Source organism: Ursus maritimus, unplaced genomic scaffold, assembly GCF_017311325.1.
Source record: "Ursus maritimus isolate PB19 unplaced genomic scaffold, ASM1731132v1 scaffold_17, whole genome shotgun sequence".
NCBI lineage: Eukaryota > Metazoa > Chordata > Mammalia > Carnivora > Ursidae > Ursus > Ursus maritimus.
Window position 1 is genome coordinate 43,321,412 of NW_024424119.1, and position 24,501 is coordinate 43,345,912.

General features: G+C 42.6%; 1 protein-coding gene across 1 annotated transcript in view; it reads right to left on the minus strand.

Moving 5' to 3' along the window:
• Positions 1-24,501, minus strand: part of ASTN2 (astrotactin 2) — an 844,435-nt gene that overhangs the window by 495,546 nt on the left and 324,388 nt on the right. Inside the window, 1 exon segment of the mRNA XM_040631793.1 lies at positions 8,191-8,337. Coding sequence (XP_040487727.1) covers positions 8,191-8,337 — 147 coding nt within the window.

Genomic DNA, 24,501 nt, shown 5'->3' on the forward strand with positions numbered 1-24,501 from the left:
TATTCACCGCTCCAAGCACCAGCTCCAGGCCATTGCTGAACGAGTTGCCCATTAAGTACAAGAAGAGGGAGAAGGGAAAAAAGTTTTCACAGTTTATAATTATATTACCAGTTTCATTACAGATCTCATTTTAATTCTGACTGAAACCTAGCCTTGCCTTCTCCCTGCACTCTCTCATGTATAGTTATTAAATCTGGGTTGGAGTTCAACCTATTCTTCCTGATTTCAGCATATTAATATAGTTTATTGGTATTTCATTGCCACCTCCCCCCCTTGGGTGTTCTGAATCTCAGCTCAATTTATATTTTCCCCTCTGCCTGGGCTTCCAGATAAAGCTTGCTTCATTTTGGTGTTGGGGGAGAAATGGGATTTTGATTGGAGTTTCTTATCTTTGGGGATGGGAACAAAAACTGTGGGGAGTAAAGTCAATCACAGAAGGAGAAGAAAACTCAGATTTTGTGTACCGTCACTCCCCAGGATCTATCTTTTGAGGGCATCTAGGTCCACCTGCCTCCCCGCCCTCCCTTCATTCATTTCACAGACACAATTTATTATATGTCTACTGAAGCCTCTGTTAGGTTTCACAATAGGTTAGGACATGAATAAGCTGTGGCCCTTGACCTTGAGGAAATTTAAGTCTAGCTAGGGAAATCACTTCTTTTTTTTCATTTCATTTTTTTTTTTCTTTCCCTTTTTTTTTTTCATTCAATGAATGCTTTTTGGTGACACAAACTCTGTTTTGGACGCTGTCCTAGGTGCTGAATATAATGAGCAAAACCCATAGTATCTCTAGCCTTATGGAGATTCCAACTTAATGGGAGAGCCTAACATTAACTAGATAATATATAATTAACAACTGAAATAAGTGAAATCAAGGAATAGAGCAGGGCTTGTAGAGAATGATTAGGAAGGGACCTAATATGAAAAGGGGAGGTCAATCACTTTAGGGTAAATAAATTTGTCCAGGAGAAACTAAGGAAGTGGGGAGAAATTTTTTCAAGCAGTGGGAACAACTTTGCAAAGGCCCTGAGGCAGGAGGCAGCCATGTTTATCTAAAGAACCCATGTAGAGGCAGTGGAGTAAGTTGAGGCTGGAAGAGAGAGGTAGGCAGGGACCTGATCTTGCAGGGACTTAAAACCCATGTTACGAAGTTCATTCTTTACAACAATTATAATTAGAGATACTTAAACAAGTTTTATGGGAAGATGCAATATGTTGAGATTGTTCATTTCGAAATATCGCTCCATCTGTACTGTTGAGAACAGACTGGAGGAGAGCAAGATTTAACACAGGAGGCCAGTTCTTAGGACCATGGCAGTTGTTCCAACAATATATTCATAACAGTAACAGTGACTAAAGGTAGACTGCAGAGTTATTTAAAAAGTACAAATACAGTTCGATGTAGTTTTCAAGGAAGAAGGGATTATTTCTGACTGGAGTTTTCTTTGAAGAAGTTTTGGGGGTTTTGCTATAGAAGGTTTTTTGGAAGAAGGAGAAAACTAAGTTAGGTCTTAGAGATGGGAGGGTTGCAGTATATGGAAATTAGGAAGGGCACTCCTGGTGGATAGCAACATTTAAGCAAATGCATAGAGGGAGGAAGATACAAGGCAAGGTAGCCTATCTGCCATAACTGCATGGAATTGTGCAAAGCAATGAAGGACAAACAAGGCAGAGACCCTGCTGTAGAGAACTTTTATACCTAAATAGGTTCTTTAAAAAAAAAATTATTATGTTATGTTACTCACCATACAGTATAGGTTCTATGGTGCTCAAAGGTCTGCAATCAACACTGAACATTTTAAAACAAAGCCCCAGATCATGCCAGAGAGCAGAAGTTCCAAGGAACTACACTCTTTAGACAAGATTCTTTGCATTTGTGACTAATCAGCCACCTTCAGTGTGGTGTAATTTTTCCTTCTAAGAGTTGAAAATACTCCTTCCATGTATTCAAATCACTGCAAACTAGCTCTGAGGTTGGTTATAACCTCATTCTTCATTAAAGGCATGAAGCCACGTTATTAGCTCACTCTCTTGGGTTGGAAGACATGAAGTAGGGGTGGAAGCAAGTATAGACCATGACTCATTGTATACAATTTTTGTGTCCAAAAGCAGCTACACATATGGCTTATTAATAAACTAGGCCAACCTAATGATGGAAATTTCCACTTCAGGATTTCATAGGCTGGTAAGGAACCCTCAGACCCCAAATTCCTCCGTCAAAGAAAACAAAGAGGATTTGAATATCACCTAGTCTAGCCCAAAAGGCAATGCTAACAACTCAATCTTAACAAATATTTTGGCATGAATATTTTGATGCAATGAACATAACAACATAAATCACTGTGTTTCTGTGCATGTGTGTGTGTGTGTGTGTGTGTGTGTGTGTGTTTAGCCAAGTAAAGTATTCAAGAGATGTTCCTAGCCTTCACTCATTCCTGAGTTTTACTCCATTTCTGAGCCTATGCAAAGAATGGGTGACACCCAGGAATGCGGTAGTAAAGAATAAACAAACACACTTTAAAAGTCCTAAAAATTTAAACGTTTTAAAAATTTATATTCTGATAAAATGGCTCTGAATCAAAATATCATGTACCCAAGTCAACTTCACTTTTCTTCTATGGCTTCACAGAAATGTGGTCATCTCTTTTCAGGAAAATTCCTATGATGGGGAACTTCTTACCTTGCAACGACCCCCTTCCAATTTTAAACAAAAATGATCACAACTGCTAACCTTTATATGATTTATTGAGCCATTACCAGGTCTCCAGAACTGAGCTAAAAGCTTTATGAGCATTATTTCATTTATTCTTCACAAAAACTCTATGAGATAAGTATTGCTATAATCTCCACTTTATAGATAATGAGGTTGAAGCTCAGAAAGTGAAGACATTTTCAGACTAAGGATCAATTTTATATCATCTCTGACCACCCTCATCACCCAGCTATCTCTAATTTTGCTTCCTGGGGACTTCCAAGCCTGTCCCCCTTTTCAAGATAAATAATAATGACTACAGTCGTATTTATCAAAGAGTGGAGCATGGAAGGATCTTGGGCTAGGGGTTCAAGTAAACTTGGGCTCTCCTACCTTGCTTCACTTCTGTGTCAATCTGACCAAATCACTTAACATCCCTGAGACCTACCTTCCATGTATGCAAAATGGGGATGCCAAATTGCTGCATCACAGTTCTGTTATGAGACTTGAATGAGTAAGTAATTCCATGAAAGTCTATGAACACTGCCATATTTATAACAGACTTACTCAATAATATTAGGTTCACTTTTTGTTTAGGTTCCTCCAACTCTTCTTATAGAATGATTCTCCTCTACCCTTTCCCTGAGAGGTCATTAGGTATCCACAATATTTTTCCAATCTCAACTACAAAGCCTCTCCTTTGGACAACTTCCAATATATCACTCACCTTCTGAAAGTATGACTCCCAGAACAGAACAGAACAGAACAGAATATAACAGAGAACTCTAGGTGTACTGTTATTTGTCTACACTAGAATGGAGCCACCTCACCCACTTAATCTAAACAACTTATTCCTTCAAAAGTTGTCTCTTTAGGGCACCTGGGTGACTCAGTTGGTTAAGCGTATGACTCTTGATTTTGGCTCAGGTCATGATCTCAGAGGGTTGTGGGATTCTCTCTTTCTCCTTTTCTCTCTCTCAGAAAAAAAAAAAAAAGTCGTCTCTTCTACTGGCTTACTGTAGGGGCAGAATATTGGGTAAATATATCCTGACTTATACTGGGAGCCTCAAGGGATGCACAAACCGACATCTCAAATAAGATAAGCTTTAAAAATTAACCAATAACCACTCATCCATAATGCCACCTACATGACAATTTGGACGAAACCCAAATCCATGTTGCCAGGGCTGCTTTGTTATAAAACCTATTGTGGGCCATTCACATTATATTTAGTGCTATGGACAACCACTGGACCTACAGCATGTGGCAGCTCCATTAATATGACATTGATAAAATCAAAGATGGAAAAAACTCAAGCCCCTTATCAGGAACCCAAGGTGTTTCAAGGAGTTATTACCTCTGTTGGATGGGAAAAAAGTAACATTTACAGAGATATTAATGTATTAACACAGCTCTCAAACTTCTGTTAATTGATCACAGAGTTCTCATTAAGAATATTAATATTTGGGCTCCACCCCTAGAGAATGTGATTCATTAGTTCTTAGGCTAATCAGCCCAAATGACCCAAATGTAGATGACTTACAGGCCACAGATGAAAAAAAAAAACAGATAATTCAGTAAGTTTGGACACAAACCTAGTCTGTGTCTTCACTGTGTTACTTAGCAGGGCAAAAAGCCATTACCGGCCTTGAGAAGACCCAGACAAAGAAAGGGGTGATATTTGCCAAGGGTTTCAATGCAGCCTGTCAGGATTTATTGCTCGTGCCAACTGGTGTCTGGACAAGTGCTATATTGTGCTGACCTTTACCTATAATGGGCAGTAAGCATCAAATATAACACAAGTGCAGAATTCATTTTCTTTCTGAAGACCAGCCTCATTACTCAGCCTCCCCCAACCTTCCCATGCTTCAGCACCATGGACAGCTCAACTCGCAGGGTTGGATGAGGGCTCACTAAGGGCTAACACTTGACAGCTTAAGGTTTCTGGGGGAGGTGAGAAATGTGAGCACTGTCTTGGCCAAGGTCCTTGGGTGGCTTTGTCTCAATGGAGTCCTTCCATTTGATGGGGGCTGCTTTCATTCTGATAGTCCTTATTACGACATTGTTTATAACTCAGCCGGTGGCCTTAGGTGGGGGCCTATATTATGATATGCGGATATATATATATATATATATATATATATATATATATATATATAGTCACTGAATTGTACACTTTCATTCTGTTTGCTTTACTGCATTTATGCTATGTATCAATGCATTTACAAATATTAATGCCAACAGATAATAAGGGTTCAGGAAAATAGACACCAGCATCATTTCCCCTCTTGCCTTCCTGCATAACACTCTTGGATCTCTAGAAATCAGAGCTAGAAACCCGACTAGTCCAACTCATATAAATGGTTCTTTGTTAGGCCCTGCTCCACCCCCATAAAAAGCTGGATTCCACCCTTTTTCAAGTTCTGGTTTTCTTATCTGTCAAATGGGGTTAATAAAGATCGCTTTGGAGAGCTGGTGGGGGAATGGAGTGCGCAATACTCATAGATTATCCACCCACAGGAGGCACTGGGATCATGCTGGGACAGGTCTGCTTGCCGAGAACTATTAGACAGCCATCTACCTGACTTTAAGTATTCATTGTTCTCAGGATTCCTGCTGATCCCCAAAAGAATTATAGAATCTGTTAGATTCTATTAGAATCTATTAGAATAGAAGAATCTCATCTATTTAGTTTCTTATGCCTTCTTATCCTGCTATGTCCCAGCTTCTGATGTCTCTTCCTTTATGGATCATTTTAGGAATAAGAGTAATAACTGCTATTTATTTAGCAATTACAATGTTTTAGATATTTTACTGGTATTTTATATACGTGATTGCCATTCGATACTTTCAAAGTAATTTCCGTTGTACAGATAAGAACAATTGAGATTCAGGGAGCTTAACTGACTCTCTTATATTTCACAGCAATTAAATAAGGAAACTGAGATTTGAATCCAAACATACTTATTTCAAAGGACATATTCCTAACCAAAACAATGCAGCATGTAGGGGAAGGGGGTTCCATTAAACCTTGAAACTGAGACCCTTTGGGCTAGGTCACCTAGCATTGCCTGCCATGTTTGTACTCTCTAATACTTGCACTCTCTAGACCATGCACTCCATGGTCATTTTCAATTATCCTTGTTCTGTATGCTTTCTCTGCCTTAGTTTCCTTGACTCAGCCTCTCCTTTCTTCATAGTGATCAAACAGAAGAATCCCACAGAACCATCTGTAAGTCTGCTTTAATTCAGATTTCATTCATTCATTCAACACATATTTACTGAGCATCAACCATGGACCAGACAGTGTGCTTGTCATCAGGGATACAACATCTCTCCCAGAAGACACAACTCCTGCCCTCATGGAGTTTCCAGTCTAGAGGCAGAAACAGACAACTCTGCAGGAAGTTATAAAGTTTTAAATTTATGATAAAAACGTTATATGCAAACAATGAATCATGGAACACTACCTCAAAAGCTAATGATGTACTGTATGGTGACTACCATAATAATAAAAAAATAAATAAAACAAAATTTAAAAAATAAATTTATGACAGAGAACAGAATAAGGATCACTGAGAAAGGGCACCTTTTAATTCACCACATTTTTGTCTATCTTTCTGAGCCATCACACGTTTTGGGGTTTTCTTGGGTGATCCCTCGATTTTGCAATTTCCCAACTACATGTTATCTGAAAATCTGGTAAATGCGGAATTATAGGCTTCACAATAATCCAATGAGATAGGTATTATTATCATACCCATTTTATAAACACAGAGACTGAGGCTCAGAGAGATAAGTCTTTCACCTAGCTATAGAAATGGCAGTTAACAGAGCAACTATTTGAATTCATGTTTGTATTATTCTATAGCCTCTGCTCTTAGCCATTAAAGTATTTAACATGACTCTGAGCAGGTAACTCAAACTCTTAGGAGCTCTACTTCTACATGCATGAAAATATTCAAAATTTGAATGTTGCTAAGGCCTACCATTCTACAGTTAAAGAGTACGGACAGGTAAAGCTAAATTAAGGTCACGTGTCTTTAATAATGGCCAAAATTTGTCCCTTTGGTTTTCCCAAACTCATTGTTCATCACTCCCAGACTTTCATCTCCATACGCCAACCACACCCAGGTTCTGGCAATTCTTCCAATCCCAGTATTCATCAGCCTACATTACCTGGATAATTCTGTAAATTTGATTCCTTCTGGCTCCCTCCGCTATCCCTTTATCTCACACTCACAGTTTTGCCTGTTATATGTGCACACATGATTTGATAGGAATGAACTAAAAGTATTGTTCTTAGTTCAGAAAATCCACTGCATGATATATAAAATGAGAAATACTGAACTTATTTGCAGTTCAGGTGAAACACAAGTAGAGGCTAGATCACATGGTGAAGTGGGAGCAATCACAGGATGCATTAATAGAAGTCTGAGTGTTTCAGAGAAAGGAGGTGAAAGTTCCACTTTGGATAAAACATACTGAAGGGATTGGTGCTATGTTCTGAACATGAACTTAAAAATTAAAGATAAAAGTGAGTTACCTTGAGGTAAGTTGACAAATATTGAGTAAGGATCTCAAAAACATCCAATACATATCTAACTGGAAAAAGTTTTAAACAAACAATGGTGCTAATATGGTGGGTGCTAGAAGTCAGATGGTGGTTACCTCTGGGAGGGCATTAACGGGGAGGGAGCATAAGGAAGCTGAAGGTGCTGGGAATGTTGTATGCTTTAATCTGGGTGGACTCTTATGTAAAAATTCATTAAGCTGCATACTTAATATGCCTTCTTCATTATATTTCTGATAACCTTCAATACACTTAAAAATATGAATGCCAAGCACTTGGACAAGCATTTGGGGAAAGAGGTGCCATCACATCCTGTTGGAGTATGTGAAGTGGGACAACTTTCTGGAGGGCACTTTAACAATAGATCTCAAGCACCTTAATCAGTTTCTTGGGCCATGCTTTGCAAATGATTATAGTGACTACAGTGTCTCATTAATTCAAATTAATTGGGTGAAGAGTAGGATATAACATACTTACAAAGTACATTTACAGGGAATGAGATGTGAGTATTCTCCAGGATATTTAGGAGATTCCAACAAAGCTCATATGATCTTGTCTGTCATATTTTTTAATTAGAAAATAGTATTTTAGGGGTGATATTTTTAGGTGGAATAGGATTCAGAAGCATAATAAGAAATAGTAGGTTGTAGTAGCTCAATCTTTCTGCACTCACATTTGAATTCTTCCTTTATTTAACAAATCTTATCCTTGCCCGTGGCAAAAAGCAGTCTGTAGTTCCATTCACATAATGCAGGATTCCAAATCATAAGGGCCTCTTCAAGGCCTTTGGATTTGGATTTTTTTTTTATTTTTTATTTTTTTTGTAATCTAATTGTGAAGTTGGGCCATGCATGGAGGACATCTGACCAGACAGGGGTGCACGGTGATGAGCAGGTATGGGGCATCTTTTATGCTTGCTTCTTACCGTCTGCAATGAAGTGCTCAGGCACATGCAGAGTCACCTTCACGGTGAGTGGACAGGACATCTGACTGCCACACACCATGGCCAGGATGCAGGAGCTCACAGCAATCAGCGTCAAGGCTGTCTTGTTCACTGGGCTTTTCAGCAAACCTAGTAACAAAAATATACACAAAGATACATAAGTCCATGAGGTAAGAAAATAGGGATAGCATGGAATTTGGGAATCCTGCCCTTTTCCAAATGGGAAGCTGGAAAAAGAGATCATATTTTCCAACTTCTGGACTTGCCAATGACATCTCAGCAGCCCTTCTTGGATCTCAACTTAACTCTCTAGAAAATGGGCTTATTACATCCTTCGGTATAGATGAAAGAAAGAAGCTTCATGAAAACTGTGGCAATTCTCCCTCCCTCCCTCTCAATTAGGCTGGTCATTCTTGATAATTATGTAGATGACATTAAACTCTCTACTGGCTTTAGAAACAAGCAGGAAGAAGTGAGAAGTGTTGAATTCATTGAGCCTAGAGGAATGAGCATGAACTCTGGAGTTTGACAACCATGGGTTCAAATTGTGACCTGTCTCATTCTGTGAACCTCAGTTTTCGTATATGTATGGTAAGGACAGTAAGAAGCAGCTCACAGGTTGTGATGATTACGTGGCATAGTGGACAGACACAGTGTCTGTCATCTAACTGGTTTTCACAGAATGGTGGAAGCTTATCAGTACAAGTTAATTTCACAGGCTTTTACTGAGCACCTATTACGTAGACACACATAGAGCAGGAGCAGAATAGTTTCTGATCTTCAGGAGCTTGCAGGCTAGGGGGCAAAGGCAGGCTTAACCACAGTGAGTCAGAACCCAAGGCAAGTTGTACTAAGAACTAATACAGAGGACACAGGATGGGGAGGGGAGTTTTGCCTGGAAAAATTAAAGACAATTTAATGATGCAGTAGGATGAGTAGATTGGATTTGCATGGCTAGCAGAGCACTGGGCCAGCAAAGAAATTCTGTGGACTGTGTCCTAAGTCCCCACTGGGTCTCATTCTTTAGGCCTTGTTATTCACACCAACTTTCAAGGTTTTGATTACTATTTTTAGAGTAATGGCTCCCAAATTTCTATCACCCCCGAGGCTCTTCTTTTGAGCAAATCTTTATGCCCAAACCTCCCAGACATCTTCCTCTGGAAGTCCCAAGGGCATGGCATAAACATATTCAAAACTGGACACGTTATTTTCTCTTTAAACCTGTGCTCCTCCCCTCCACCTCCTCCCCCTCTCCCCCTCCACTTCCTCCTGGACTTGCCAACTTACCGAAAACACCACCATTCACCTAGATGTCCCTCACTTTGCTGTCTTCTTCCTTTATAGCATCTGCACAGCCACACAGTCCTATTTATTCTGTGTCCTTAGCATTTTCACCTCTTTCCCCTCGTCTCTATTGTCTGTTTGCTTGTGGAATGAGTGAGGTATGGGCACATCTTCCCATCTCATTCCCTGTCAGAACCCCTTGAGCTGCTTTATAGCATCTGGGCACAGGATGCCATCCATGCTCATCAGCCTGGCATCCGAGGCCTTTCATGGTGGGTCTCTGCACTCACACCTCCTGTTGCTCTCCCCTCCCGGGCCCAGGTGCGGGCAGGGCTGCATAACCGCAGTGCCACCCCAGTCAACACTTCTTCATGCTAACGTTATCATAGGTATTATTTCCTTTGCATAGAAACCCACTTGTTTCCTTGTCCCTCATCACTCATTGAGATTAACCACAAATGTAGATTCCTCTCCCTCTAGGCAAACAAACAGCCTACATTTGTTGTGTTTCTCAAACACTAGATTCTAGTAACTAGATGGTGAACTCCTTGAGGGAAGGTGCCATGCCCTTTGCTTACCACTGTATCCCAACATCTAGCACAGTGTCTGGGACATGGCGGAATCTCAGTAAATGCATCGGAACATCCGGGGAGGATAGTAACATATTAGTAAGCAGACACAGGTGCTGACCAATCAAAACCACGCCAACCATAAACAAGCAACATTGCCAGGCTGGTGAATCCTAATGGAACAAGAACCCTATGGACAGCTGACTTTGGATTTTTTTGTATGGATATTTCTTTTTCTTAATAAACAGTGAGCATCTTGAAGGAAAGGATCCCATCTTCACCATCTTTACATTTCTCACACTAAGCTCACTGCCTGGAACCTAGAAATTCCTTAATTTAAGAATAGTATCTTGATCTTTATTGCTAGCCCTAGGACAAGGCATAGCTTATGCTAGAGACTATTCATCTATTTGGGGTTGCTATATTTGTTGAATATTTGTTAAATGGAATAGCAAATAAAATTTAGAAATTTGGTCCTGGTGTCATGTGAACAGGAAATCCTTAAGCCCAAAATGACCACCAAAAAAAGGGGAACACACTTCATTTTTCCTCTGAGGACCACAAAAAAGCCATTTCAAACTCTAAAATATAAACAGTTTAGTAACTAAATAGCATAAGCAATCTAATATTGACATTTTCTCCTTATGGACTAGGGTATGGACTAGGAGTTGGTGCTCTGTGTAAGTCTTTCCTTAAAAAGTCAACATATTGTCCCAAGCCTAGATACTTAACAAAACCCCCAAACAGCAGTCAGCAGCAGCGCTGAGTTTCCACTCGAGATTCTATGGAGTCTGTTCTGAGGGGACAAACATGTAAGGATGAGTCCAGCATGAACACATTCTTGGGAAGGTGACCCAGAGAGTGACATGTGGAAGGTAGAGGCTCCTGGCATCGAGGAGGCAGATGCCTGGATGGACACTAGCACCCTCTGGGGCTGTGGGAGGGCATCTCTCAGACTTGGCCCAGACAGCAGCAGAAATGCAATGTGACCAACACATTCCTTTTACTAATTAATGAACTACCAGAAATCCCATCCAGGCTCCAGAGAGTTGTCTTCTGGTTGGGAGAAGAGGGATGAGGGGCAGGCATGGGATTGCTCACACTAGCTCTCTGGACTCATGCTGGCCTAGCTGTCCTATGTCCTATGTCATTTAAACCTTCACAGTCATCCACGGTCTCTAAGAGTCAGTAGGGTGGGGGGTGAAGTCATGCTAACGTATTGCCTCTCTGTTTTCTCATCTGGAAAACAGGAACAAGATGACCCATCCTTTAAGAGTGCAGTAAGAGCTAAATGAGACAGCAAATGTCAAACGCCTAGCATAGTTCTTGGCACATGGTATGCCCTTGGTAAATGATCATTTCCAAGCCAAGTATCAGTATTTATCTAATCATCAATGGCAGAAACCAGGACTCATTTGCTTCTTTGTCCAACACATTATCAGAATATATTAGGAACTGAATTATTCTTGAAGGAACTGAAGACAAAAAGAGTGGATAGTAAGGGAGAGTCAGAAGAAGAGGGAGGAAGTGAAAGGGAGAATGTGAATGAACAGTATCCTGGGGTAGCCATTTACTCAGCGAATGCCTGAATCACCATGGTTATAGCTGAAGTCCAGGAAGAAGAAAGCACGGAGGTCAAGTCTGCACTTAGGCCAGATGCCTGTGGAGCCGCCCATGGGGCTTGGGGAGTTTCCATGGCAACTGGATCTGGCAGAAACTTCACAGTGGAACTCAAACAGAGGTGACTTCTTAAGAGTTCCTGGCCAAGGGAACTGATCATCAGCATTTAGCTCTAAGTAGAAGCTGTAGACAGCAGCAAGGTAGAAACTCTCTCCCAAAAAACCCACCTCCTTCTCACCCAGGCTCTGTATTGCATTGTAGGAAGCAGAGACAGGGAAGAGAACCTCTATTTGCGGAATGCTTACTATGATCCAGGCACTACGCCTAGAATTCATATCCATCCATCCATTCATCCAACCAATTTTGATTGAACATCACCTTTTTCTCCATACTCTTCAAGGCAAAGAGGAAATGACAGTGAACACAGCCAAGGTCCCTGAAGCTTATATTTTAGTGGATTAATTACCTCATTTAATCCTTACAATGAACTGTTACTACTATCCCCACTTTACAAATGAACAGAGGGACAGAACAGCCAAATGACTTGGTAAGGTCACCCAACTTGTATGTGGCAGAAGAGAGACTAGAAACAGTTCTTTCCATCCTCTCCCCCGTATCATATTACCTTCCACCTCACTCCCGAACAAAGGTCCCACAATGGCATCATGTAGTTGCAGAAAGAGCATGGCCTCTGAAGCTAGACGTGGCTGTGCTCGAGTCCTGGCGTAACCACAACATCTCCACGGGATGCTTGCCAGTTGATCTAACCCTAATAAGACAAAATACTCCCACCTGAAAAATGGAAAGAGTGCTTTTCTTTCAGGGCTGACTGGAGGACAAAAGATAATACATGCCATTGGCAAAAAAAAAAAAAAAAAATCAATGTATGATAGCTCCAGATCATAACACGAGCATCGTCAGATGGCCAGGGTCACAGTTATGCCTGTATCGCCTCCCGGTTCACAGTTCCCTCCCCGTCACTTGCAAGACAGAGAGAGAGCTGTGCTGTAGAAATAGAATTACACCAGGGCGTATTGATTGCTGGAACTGGAGAAAGTTAATAATCTAATTTCCCTTTCATTTCCCCTCCCTTTTACCCCTCAACTTCTCGCATGGCAGCAGAGAATGGCATAAAGCACATTGCTTGAGAAATTCGACCGGAAATAACTCGGCATTGTTGATCCACATGCTGCCTATAATTTGGGGTTTGATTGATTCTCAGTTTGGAGATGCCAGGTTGAGAGAAGAAAATCAAATTTAAGCTAAATTTGGAATTGAATCAATCACATCTTACAATGAAGAAAATAGATCTAACCCCATCAGACCACTGTGTGTGGAAAACTTCAAGCAGCCATATTTCCATTGATTCCTTCCTCCTGGTATCTCTGGGGGACAAGAGACTAGGTCCCAGGCTGTGAAGTCATTTCTTCCTTCAAATGGCATATGGGGTTGGGGTGAGGAACGAGGATTCTAGGAGCCTAGGACCTTAGGATGGAGGAGCCCAACAGGTAAAAAAAAGCCACTCAGAATAGGAGGAAGAGGCTGGGTTTGGGTTTTAAACATAGAGACTGAAATCCAGACTCTTCCATTTAATAGCTAACTGTTAGCTACACTTACACTCTTAGAGCCTCAGTGTTCTGATCTATGAAATGGCAATTATAACCCATAACTAGCGGAGAAGCTATTTAGATGAAATGGGAAATCATAATTGTAATGATCAGCACACGTACTTTATCTTTTCTTTCTTCTCAGTTCTTCAAATGCCCACTGCCTGCAGATATTCAGCAGGGCATGTGGCTCTTTGGCTCAAGCTGGAATTCTGGCTCTTACACTTAGCTGCTGGCCCCCATGGTCAAGTCACCTTACTCCTCTAAGCCTCAATGACCTTATCTGAGAATTAGTTCATTCAATAAGTAGTTATTTAATGTGTGTCTACTACGTGCCAGACCTCACCTTGTGCCCTTCTATTATTTCCAGCATCTGTAAGTGTGTCTGAATATATTAGGTGCTCAATAAACATCAATTTAATGAGTGAGTGAATGAATGAGTGCTTAAATATGGTTGTCCTTTCTACCAAAAGGTTGTCAGTACTGAAATATTGTTACTGTTTCTTTTCTAGTCAAATATATTCATTGACTCTCTTTGGCAATGATTCGTCTCCCCCGCCCCCACCACCACCTCTCTCCAGGAAGAAGTCATATGAAAAGCCACTGAGAGGCTGCTAATTCCCCTGCGTATCAGGGTGACCACTGAGCACGGCTGGTGTCCCCACGAACCTCAGTGAACATCTCATGGGATCCCTGCCGCACCTGGGTTCTAGCACCTCTCTGCCTCTTTGTGTATTTCTGGAAACTAAAATTAGGACAATCGTCTGACAAGTGCAAGTGTCACGTTGGAGGAGGAGGAAAGAATACTTAACATTGTGACTTTCTCAGAACTCTACAGAAGGGGGCCCTCTATCCTCAGCCTGCCCCATGGCCGGATTGTGCACAGACTACTTCAGTGTGATGGGTCAAAAGGGGGCATTCTTCTCCTCCCCTCAGCCCCCATTTTGCCCACCTGAAGCCAAGTCTCTCCTCATCTCCCTCTCTCTACCTTTGCCGTGAACTAGTTTCTCGTGTTCTCTGGCTCTTTGACCTTGGTACTCTCACATCCACGGTATCCTGTGAATCATTTGTAATTTTCCCAGTCTTCCATAGGGCCTTCCTTTATAAGTCTGTGCCAGCGTTCATCCAGCCGACGCAAACCTCCAGAGGCAGCAGACTCAACCCCTGTGAAGCAGCAATTCTCTCAGATGGTTGTACTCACAGCCCTGGATGCTCACTCGATGAGCCAGCCTTTGCTGCCCAGGTCAAATAAGATGCACCTAATATGTTCTCTTCGGGGCAGCGACGTAGTTGGTGAAAGGTGGCAGTTAGGTTGTCTTGAGCCTTTCCTCCACACCAAAGATTGCTAGCTTGACTCTTTCTCTAAAATCATATTTTGAGGCTCTTTATCATACTTTGTAGAGATTTTATTTTATTTTTTTACAATGACTGTCCTAGCAGAGAATATCACCATTACCACCATCACCATCATCAGTATCAGCATCATCACTAATATTTATGAAAACATTTATGTGCCGCACAATATAACCAAACATTTTGCATGTAGTAGCTCACTTAATCTTCACAGGAACTTCACGAGATGCTGTCAGTTATCACCCATATTTTACACAGGAGGAAACTGAGCACACCACTCACCAAGGGCCGTGCAGCTCAAAGCTGATAAATGAATGAATGAAAAACCATTTGACTTCAGAGTCCAAGTTCTTAGCCACGACCCTCCACAACTTCTCTATCAACATGCTAGATATGGCCTGAGCAGAGAATAATCAGCCCAACTGGCAAGCTGCTTAGAGACCTCACTTGCCCTAGAGCCCCATGGTGACTACAACGGGACCCACAGTGGTCTCATCATCGCACCTGATGTTGACCATAGGTCTTCAAGGGAACCTCTCTGCATCATCAGAGGGGACTTCACAAGGAGAGCAGATGGTGAGAGGGGCAGGCTAGATGGCTTTTTCTCTTCCTTTCTGAGCTCCAGAAAGTACTACCTGGCCTCAACTAGTTCAGTGTGCTACTGTGAGGCCGCTGGGGAACACCACTGGCTGGCTCTGCTCCATGGATAAACATGGATGGTGTCACCCTAATGAAGATAAAGCCACTGGTGGCAGATGTGGCACGGAACTCCAGACAGCTGGCTCTTTGGATTTCTCTATGGCAGCTGCTGATGGCTGGGCCTGGAAGTATGAATGTCATTTAAGGTGATGACAGTGGAGATGTAACAATGGTGTTGGTGACAAAGATGGTGCACCCACCTATGGACCTATTGACCACACAAATATATCTGAATGTCCCGAAGAGCCATAACAGTATTTCCCATCAAACAAAATGGATCCTGAAAACAAAATTTCCATTTTCAAAGAATTCTGGGACATGCTACATTCTATATTCACCTCTTGAAGTACTAGAGTATATATATTTATATATCTGGTATTAAGATCTCTGAAAAGACCTGCATGGAATTCTCTTTAGCAGACTTTAACCTGATGTATCCCAAAAGTACTAATATATTACAGAGCCATTATTCCATGAAACAAAGTAGGAAAAAATAATAAGCTACTTTAAAAGTACATACAAAGGCTGCTATTAATCATATCTGCAGTTCCCAATAATTAACTGTTTCCCCTATGCCAGGCACTGTGCTAAAGATTCTAGTTGTATTTGCCTATAAACCTCTCAACAGCCTCCCAAGGCAGAGATTACTACCTCTAGCTAAAAACGGGAACACCAAGACTTAACCACTGGAAAATGACAGAGGAAAATGTCATGGTCAGTCTTAACTCTATGCTTCTGGTTCCCGAGCAGCAAAAGAAAATGGGAGTTTTACAGTAACCTCAAAAGATATCTGTACCCCTATGTTCACAGCAGCATTATTGACCATATCCAAAACATGAAATAAGCTAACTAGCCATCGACAGATATATGCGTGCACACATACATACATACATATACTTGGGATGGAATATTACTCAGCCATAAAAAATGAGAAAAATCCTGCCACTTGTGACCACATGGATGGATCTTGAGGACATAATGCTAACTGACATAAGTCAGAGAAAGACAAATACTGTATGATCTTACTTGTATGTGGCATCTAAAAAGAACAGAAACGAAAACAGACTCCTGTAGAAAAAATCAGCTTTGTGGTTAGCAGAGGGAGAGGGTGGGGAGGTGGAGGAACAGGAGGAAGGTGGTCAAAATGTACAAACTTGCAGTTATAAGATAAATAGGTACTAGGGGTGCAATGCACAACTTGATGACTATAGCTAACATTGCCGTATGGCATATATGAAAGTTATTAAGAGAGTAAATCCTAAGGGTTCTCATCACAATGAAAGCATTTTTTTTCTTTCTTTGCTTTTTCTTTTCATTGCATTTATATGAGATGATGGATGCTGACTCTATTTATTGCAGTGATTGTTTCACAAAATGTGTAAGTCAAACCAATATGCACCATACACCTTAAACATATACAGTGATGTATGTCAATTATATCTAATTGGAAAAAGATTGTTTACAGAGAATGGAACTTAGAGTCATAGAAAAACACATGCAAAGAAGGAAAAGAGCAGGTATGAGGGGCCAGCTTGAAAGGTTAAAGACAATTCAACTGATATTTAGCAGCCTGATGGAGTGCATGAGGGGAAGGAAAAGCAGACTGTCCTCAGATCATGAAAGCACAGTGTGCAGGAGAAACCGTGGTGACAATTCTAAGAGCTAAAGTTCTAGAAAGGCTCAGAAATAAATGGGGAAGAAGGAAGGGAAGGTGGCACTTGATTTTCAGAGCCACAGGTGATAATCAGCTGGTAATGACTTACAAAATAAAAATGTTTTTAAGACACTGGTGCTTGACCCCCGTGTTCACCCTCTTAGACTGTAGGCTGCTGAGTGGTACCACCACGTTCAGCCCACACTGTTGATGGAACAGGGAGTGGCACAGAAGACCTGGGGACCAAGTAGTGGGAGCAAAGGGGCAGAGCAAAGAGCAGCCACATGTTTCCATGGCTACCAAGGAAGATCTGACCAATCGTCTCCCATTTCCATGAAACGGACATTTTTAGCTGCTTTTTCTCAGAGCTTGCCAAAAAGGTCACTATTCTGTTCTCTAAGAAGATGTCATTGAACGTTGGTCCAAGGTTTGTGAAAGTAGGAGAAGAGGAAAAATGTTTATTGTGTATTTAATATTTACTAGGTCAGTTATTTTGTCCTTTACCTACAGAATCTCCTCTGTTCCATATATCCATTGTAAACTCTAGGCAATGCTGCCATTTTTGATACTGGAGGAAATGGAAACTCAGAGAGTTTAATTCACTTCCCCAGAGGCTCATAACAAGTAAGTGCAGAGAGGGATTCTAAGCCAATCTATTGACTTCCAAATTCAATGTTTCTTCCATTATATAACACTGCCTCAAAAGAAGGGGGTTCCATCAAATCTCTGTGCTCCTTCCTCCTCCCATTTTTGTCCTGATTCTCAGATGGCACTTGAAAAATAATGGGAAACAAGGCTTTGTCTGATGGTCCATAAACCCTTCACTACACTTTGGCTTGCCTGTACCTTTCCTTGTGACAAGCTGCATACATTCCTCACGGCCATGTGGTGCTCTTCCTACTTTTATCAACATGTCTAAGGCAGACCTGCTTGTTAAGGCCAGAGAATTCCCATCTCCTGGAAGTTGCCCTAACTCACAGAAACCCCATACCAACGTCCCATGTATGTATCACATGTTCTAATAGGAGTCATGGGATCTCAGATTCACGGGGGACTAAATAGGCTTTGACCGTAACAGATTACACAGTACAGATAGTTCCTTACAATGCTCCATCCCATGGTCATCCAGCCTGTGTTGGAACATCACCTAAACTGGGAGCTTGTTAGCTCAAAAGAAAACCCATTTCATTGATGATGATGATGATGATGATGATGATGATGATGGTAATCTTTTATTTTTAGAGCACTTATACATATGACATGTTGTGCTAAATATTTTAGATATTATTTTATTTGATCAATCATAAATTTTTGTCAGCACTTCATTTTTCAAATAAGGAAACTGAGTCTAGCCCAAGGCAGGAAGGCTCCGAGCAGCAAAGCCAGGATTCAAATCCAGATGTAGATCCCAAAGCTCTTAACAATGTATTATAAAATCTCCCTTCCCTCTTAATCTTCTGTATGAGGACTATGTCAGTGTGGAATGAAAGTCTAGTCCTAGAACTATAACCAGCTAGACATGTTCCTGTCCTTAAGATTCCATGGTTTTGTCTTCATTCCTCCTCTTTCAGGCAGCCCATTGGTTTAAGGTTGGAAAGTAGGTTCGCCATATCCTTTTGCCTCAAGCACATTTTCTGTCCCTTGACTCCCACATGCAGTAAATAATCATGGAGCCAGAAGAGAGAGCTGGAGGAGTGCCTTTAGATCATTGAGTCCGATCCATTATGCTAAAGGTTAGAAAGAGGCTGGGAGAAGAGTTCTGTCCACAGTCCTAATGTGCAGAACCAGACCTAGATCCCATTGGTCCCAGTTCCCACAGCAATGTTTCTCAGTTGACCACTTGGGATAGTTGTCACTTGTTAACCAGTATCTCCTACCTTAACCAGGGTCTCCTGGAATACACAGTGAATCCTACAGTCTCTATCCATGTGACACTGGCCATAGGGTTACACAAATGACTGTATGTCAAGTGGGCTCAACTAGGATACTTTGGTCAAACATACAAACAAAATGAACCATACCCAAATATTCCCACCAAACAACCTCAACAGACTGGTGCAAAGTCTAAAGCATAGTAGATTAAGGTAATGGGAAGAATATGGACTTCGAAATTAGAGACACTTGGGTTCAAATCCTAGCCCTGTTATTTTTTGATTGACCTTTCGCAAGTCTCATTATCCTAACTGGTAAAATGTGAATGACATCTACTCCACAGCATCGTTAGAAAGATTAAATAGGAAAACATGCATTGCATAGTAGGTGCTCAATGAATAGTAGCCGCCGCCGTCGTCGTCGTCGTCGTCGTCATCATCATCATCATCAGATATAAGACCAGTAAATCATCATCATCATCATCATCAGATATAAGACCAGTAAATACACAGCCTGGCCTTTATATCCAGGAAACTATCTGCATAAATTCAGGATGGCTCAGAAGTGGAAGAAAGACCATGTGGCTGGAAGGACACTGAGGTTTCAGTAAGAGAAGGTCCACACGCACGCAGAACGCCTGCTACACGCTAAGCCTCTGCTGGACCCTTTGTATCCATTCTTCAGTTCGCTCTTCATAACCATCGTCGGATTCCCATTTTATGGATCAGAGAAGTGAAGCACAGGGAAAAGAAGTGTTTTGCTCAAAGAAACTCACCTCATAAACTGCAGAGCCAGTAATGTAATTCGGGTCTATGTGATGCTGGAAACTGAACACAGACAAGTCGTCTGTGTTCTAAGAAGAGTAAGCAGGGTTGGACTAGAGATTATGTCAGACGAGGACACTAGATAAAGGACATGGGACATTCAGTCTTGATAAAAAGAAGACTCAGCCAGAGGGACCTCTTGAGGGGGATGTCACAGAAGACATCCAAACATAGAAAAAAAGGAAAGAAAATAGATAATCCACAAGAGCAATTTTGAGAACCAAGGCCCTGGCCTAGGTGTCTGACTTGCATTGTTTCACCTAGTCCTTGAAACAATCTTCTGGGTTCAGCACAAAGATCTCCGTTTTATAAATGAGAAAAATGAAGCTCGGGGAGATCATACACTCATCCCATGCTGCACAAACAACCTAGATTCCACCTCGGTCCATGAGGCCCCAACAGCATCTGCGTTCTTCTCGCATCACACCAGGGCTCACTTACCATGAAGGTCTCCCGCAGGTCTAGGGAACTAGATGGAGCTTTGGCCTGAGAATAGTATTGTAAGGGCAAGGGTCTTCTGGGCATTCAAACCCTCAAGGCACTGGGGCCCTGCAGGGGACAGAGAACTCTGTTTTTTCTTGGATGGAGGAGTTTGGCTGCTAAGCATCTGGGAACGTGATTAGAATAAACACACCTGCCTCCAGCCCTTTAACTGGAGGGACATTTTTTCCCAGGTTTTCCAATCCATTGCTGCTTCTTCAGCCCACTAACATTTCAGCAAAAGCACATTTGCATTGCATTTAAACAGCCATTTGGAGATAAACAGCTTTGCCTTTAGACCTTTGAGGAGGGGGTATAAAGGAGAACAAAAGAAGGAAAAAATGAGAGCGAGGAAATGTTCCCGTGTGGTTGTTTCTGCCCAAGCGCATTTCCATACAGAGGCCTCTACCCATTTCAGGCTGACGTTCTGGGCCTAAACCTTTCAAGCTTGCTGGTTTACACATGCACCTCCAAATGAACAATAGTGGTCTTAGCCCACGGAACATGCTAGACTCACATTCCATCTGGCCCCTCAGTGGCAAGGATGTGGCTGGGGCCTGTGCAAAGAGCTCTGTCTTGGGGGAACAAGAGACTAAACCTGAATACTGCTCAGCCATTGTCCACTAGGGAATCTTCAGCAAAACCCCTCCCCTCTCCGGATGTCGGACTCCCTGTCTGTAACAGGAGGAAATCCACTCATTCAACAAATATTTCTTGAGGGCTCATTCTGCATTGAGCTCTGTGCTCTGAGCTGGGGATACAGAGATGAGAGCCACTAACGGTCTCAATGTCCAGTGGGGTAGGAGGCTCTAAACAGAGAACGTAATGCAAGGAGACTGCCATGGTGACAGAGGTCAGTGCAGAAGAGGGGACCCCTAATCCAGGTTTGGGAGTCCTGAGAGCTGAGGCTGGTAAGATGACAGTTAGCTGAGTGGGAAAATAGCCATGTGATCCAGGAGATGTGTGAAGAGGACATTGCATGTAAACTGGAGGGGGGGGCAACAGGCACAGGCAGCACGATGTTGGCAGAGGGGGCCAGAGAGGCAGGGAGGGAGAGCTTCCGAAGGAAATGGTGATCCACTGCAAGGACGGTGGGCTTTAGCCCAGATGATACTTAATGTCCTTTCAGGCCAGCCCTCCTGGCACTGTGCGAACCTCACACACACCCTCATTCATTCACCTTGTCAGCAAAGATGTGGCGAGTATGCCCTAAGCAGCAGACATAGTGCTGGGTGCTGAGAATCCTGCAGGGACTTCATAATCTCAAGGAGTGGGATCCAAGGACCTCCTGACAAAGGAAGAATTCTACAAGTGTACCTCTGCGGTGGAAAACAAGGAGAGGCACTGGGGTTAGAGCAGAAATCTCACTCTGCAAAGGCTGTCCATAAGAAAGTCAGAGGATGTTCAAATCAGGAGGTTGAAGAACATTCTGGACAGAACATGAGAACCAAAGCTTGGTGATCCATCACTCTTCAAGTCTACAGACATGAAAAAGCATGAGTCACCCAAGATGAAAGAGAGATCTGGTTTGAAGAAAAGGAAAGAGGCTTGGGGACCAAGATCAGCTGCCTCTAAAATGGCTCCTGATGGTCCTGGCCTCCTGGCATTCACACCCTCGTATAATCCCCTCCCCTACCAACTTGCTTCTGTCAAATGGAATATGGTAAAAGTATGGGATATCACTTCCATGACTAAGGGACAGAAGGTTGTGACTCCCATCTTGCTCACGCGCTCTCTGTCTCCTCTCACTTTCGTGTTGAGGCTGTCTGCCTCTTCTCACTCTCATGTTCCATGCCATGTTGTCAGCTGCAAGATAGAGAGGCCCATAGGACAAGGAAGTAAGGATGGCGTCTGGCTCACAGCCCCTGTGGAAAGGAGTCGTGTCAACAACCACTTGAGGAAGCTGGGGAGAGGATCCTTCCCCAGTCAAGCCTTGAGAGGAGACCACAGCTCTGGCTGACAACCCGACTTGAAGTCTCAGGAGAAACCCTAGGCTGAGGGGTGCCTGGGTGGCTCAGTCGGTGTAGCATCTGCCTTCAGCTCAGGTCATGATCCCAGGGTTCTGGGATTGAGCCCCACGTCATCGGGCTCCCTGCTCAGCGGGGAGCCTGATTCTCCCTTTCCCTCTGCCCCATCCTCCCAGTTGTGCTTTCTCCGTCTCCCTCTCTCTCTCTCTTTCTCATAAATAAACACAATCTTAAAAAAAAAAAAAAAAGGAAAAAGAAAAAAAGAAATCTGAGGCTGAAGGAATAGTTACATGGTGCCCAGGTCCCCGACCCACAGAAGAAATGTCTGTCACGGTAACAAATGTTAATAAATACATGTTTGTTGAGATCATAAATATATAATATGTGTTTGTTGTCCTAACCTGCCAATCGGGGGGCCATTTGTGAGTCAGCAATAGATAACTACAAACCAGGACCTACTTAAATGAATACATGAGAAAGACTGAAAAGGCCTCATCCCCAGAAGGAGACTCAGGGACTTTCAAGTTTAGAAGAGACCCCCTTTCATTTACAGAAAGGTTCCCTGTGCACCTAGTGTGCACTATGGCCTGAGAAAGCTATAGGACTCACCAAGGAGCCAGGCACAGCCCAGACCTGGAGGGATCACAGTCAGGTAGACAAGAAGGTCGGGAGGAGACGTAATTGCCCTGTACCAGGAAAACTGCTAGGTTGCTTTACTGAAGACTTCCCAGCCTCTCGAGGGCTGAGAGGAAGGTGACATCAAGTGTGCCTGACAAAACCAGGGCTGGCTTCCCGGTGGAGGAAATCCCTTTCATCTCAATGAAGGCATCTCTCTCTGGGAGATCCTCTGTTCACACATAATCCCAGAAGTGAAGTTGGTGATATGGAAGGCTTCTGAGCTCCACAATCAGAAAGAAAGAGCTTGAAACCCAGCTCGATAATTTCTTAACACCGTGAGCTTACGTCGTTCATAAAAAGGAAGAGTTAGGAACATAGCCCTTAGGATCCCACAGAGCTGGGATCAAGCACGAGCACTGCCCATTCCTATTTGAAGACGCTGGTACGAGTAATCTGACCTTTCTAAATCTCAATGCTCCCATTTATAAAACAAGAATAATTAAAATACCTCCTTCACCAGATTACTTGAGCTAACACAACAAGTGTCCAGCACGGTGGCTGATGATAAGAAAGATTCGGTAATTGTTAGCTAATATCACTGGGAAAGCGCCTTAACTTCTTTATGGCTCTTTATGCATTTCAAGCCCTCAGCACACTGCCTGGCATATACTGAGCACTCAGGGCCGCTGGCTGCTCTACCTACTATCAGCGGGGGCCACAGATCCAGTGAATTGTCACGGCTCCTCCTAGACTAAGGGCTGGGCAGCAATCCAATCACACATCCTTGTATATTTATAAAAATGCTCGCTACCGCACCCCCAGGGGCACTCAGCTCCCTGTGCTAGGATGGACGGGCGCTGATGACTTCTGCAGTAGGAGCCGTACGGGGGCATCACTCGGGTAGACATGGCAGAGGCACGGCAGCCGTGGTTCCCTAAGTAACCGTAATTCAGGGGCTACACACACCTGGAGCTTCCTGCATGTGCTGTTAAATTTATGGGACAGCAATAATAGTAACAACATTAGTGCATATTTATTTATAAAATGCCCACACCTCAACAGCCTGAAGAGCTAAAATAGAAGCCCTACTAAATTTTATAGAAACCTACGTGTATGTGTGGGGACGTGAATATATGTGTAAGTGTAGAAGAATTGAGATTAGGATGTAGGTATGCTTAGAGTGGAAGTAACAGCAGCCCTGGGAATCATAACTATGAATTTCTTCTTCCATTTCAATTGTCGACCAGGACCAGCATTAGCAACGTTGCTTCCTTCTCGGCGTCCCAGGTAGTCAGCAGCTCAAAGAATGGAAAATACCACTGCAAGAGTCAGCAGAGTTCAAATTTCCCGATTCACCAGTTTCTGGCTACATGATCTGGGATGGCCATTTCTTTTTTTGTTGTATCAGGTGCCTCAAATGATAAAATGGGCTTAACAATGCCTCAGTCCTACCCAAAGCCTAACGCGGGAGATGGTACTCTCTTCCTCGTTTTCTCCTTTCCCTCATATTTCAAACTACAAACAACAGGGCATATCAAAGGTTACTGTTTTTCTAGACCAGTCTCCCAACTGACTACTTGCAAAGCCTATTTAGTGACGTCCTATAAGCAGGGAGGGAGGATCAGTGACCTGCCCTACTCCCCCCGTGTGACTACACCTTCCTCCGGGGCATGGACCCTGCCTTATTTTCTCTACCACTGGACCTGGTACTGGGTAGCAGGTAAGTCAATATTTGGTTAATAAATA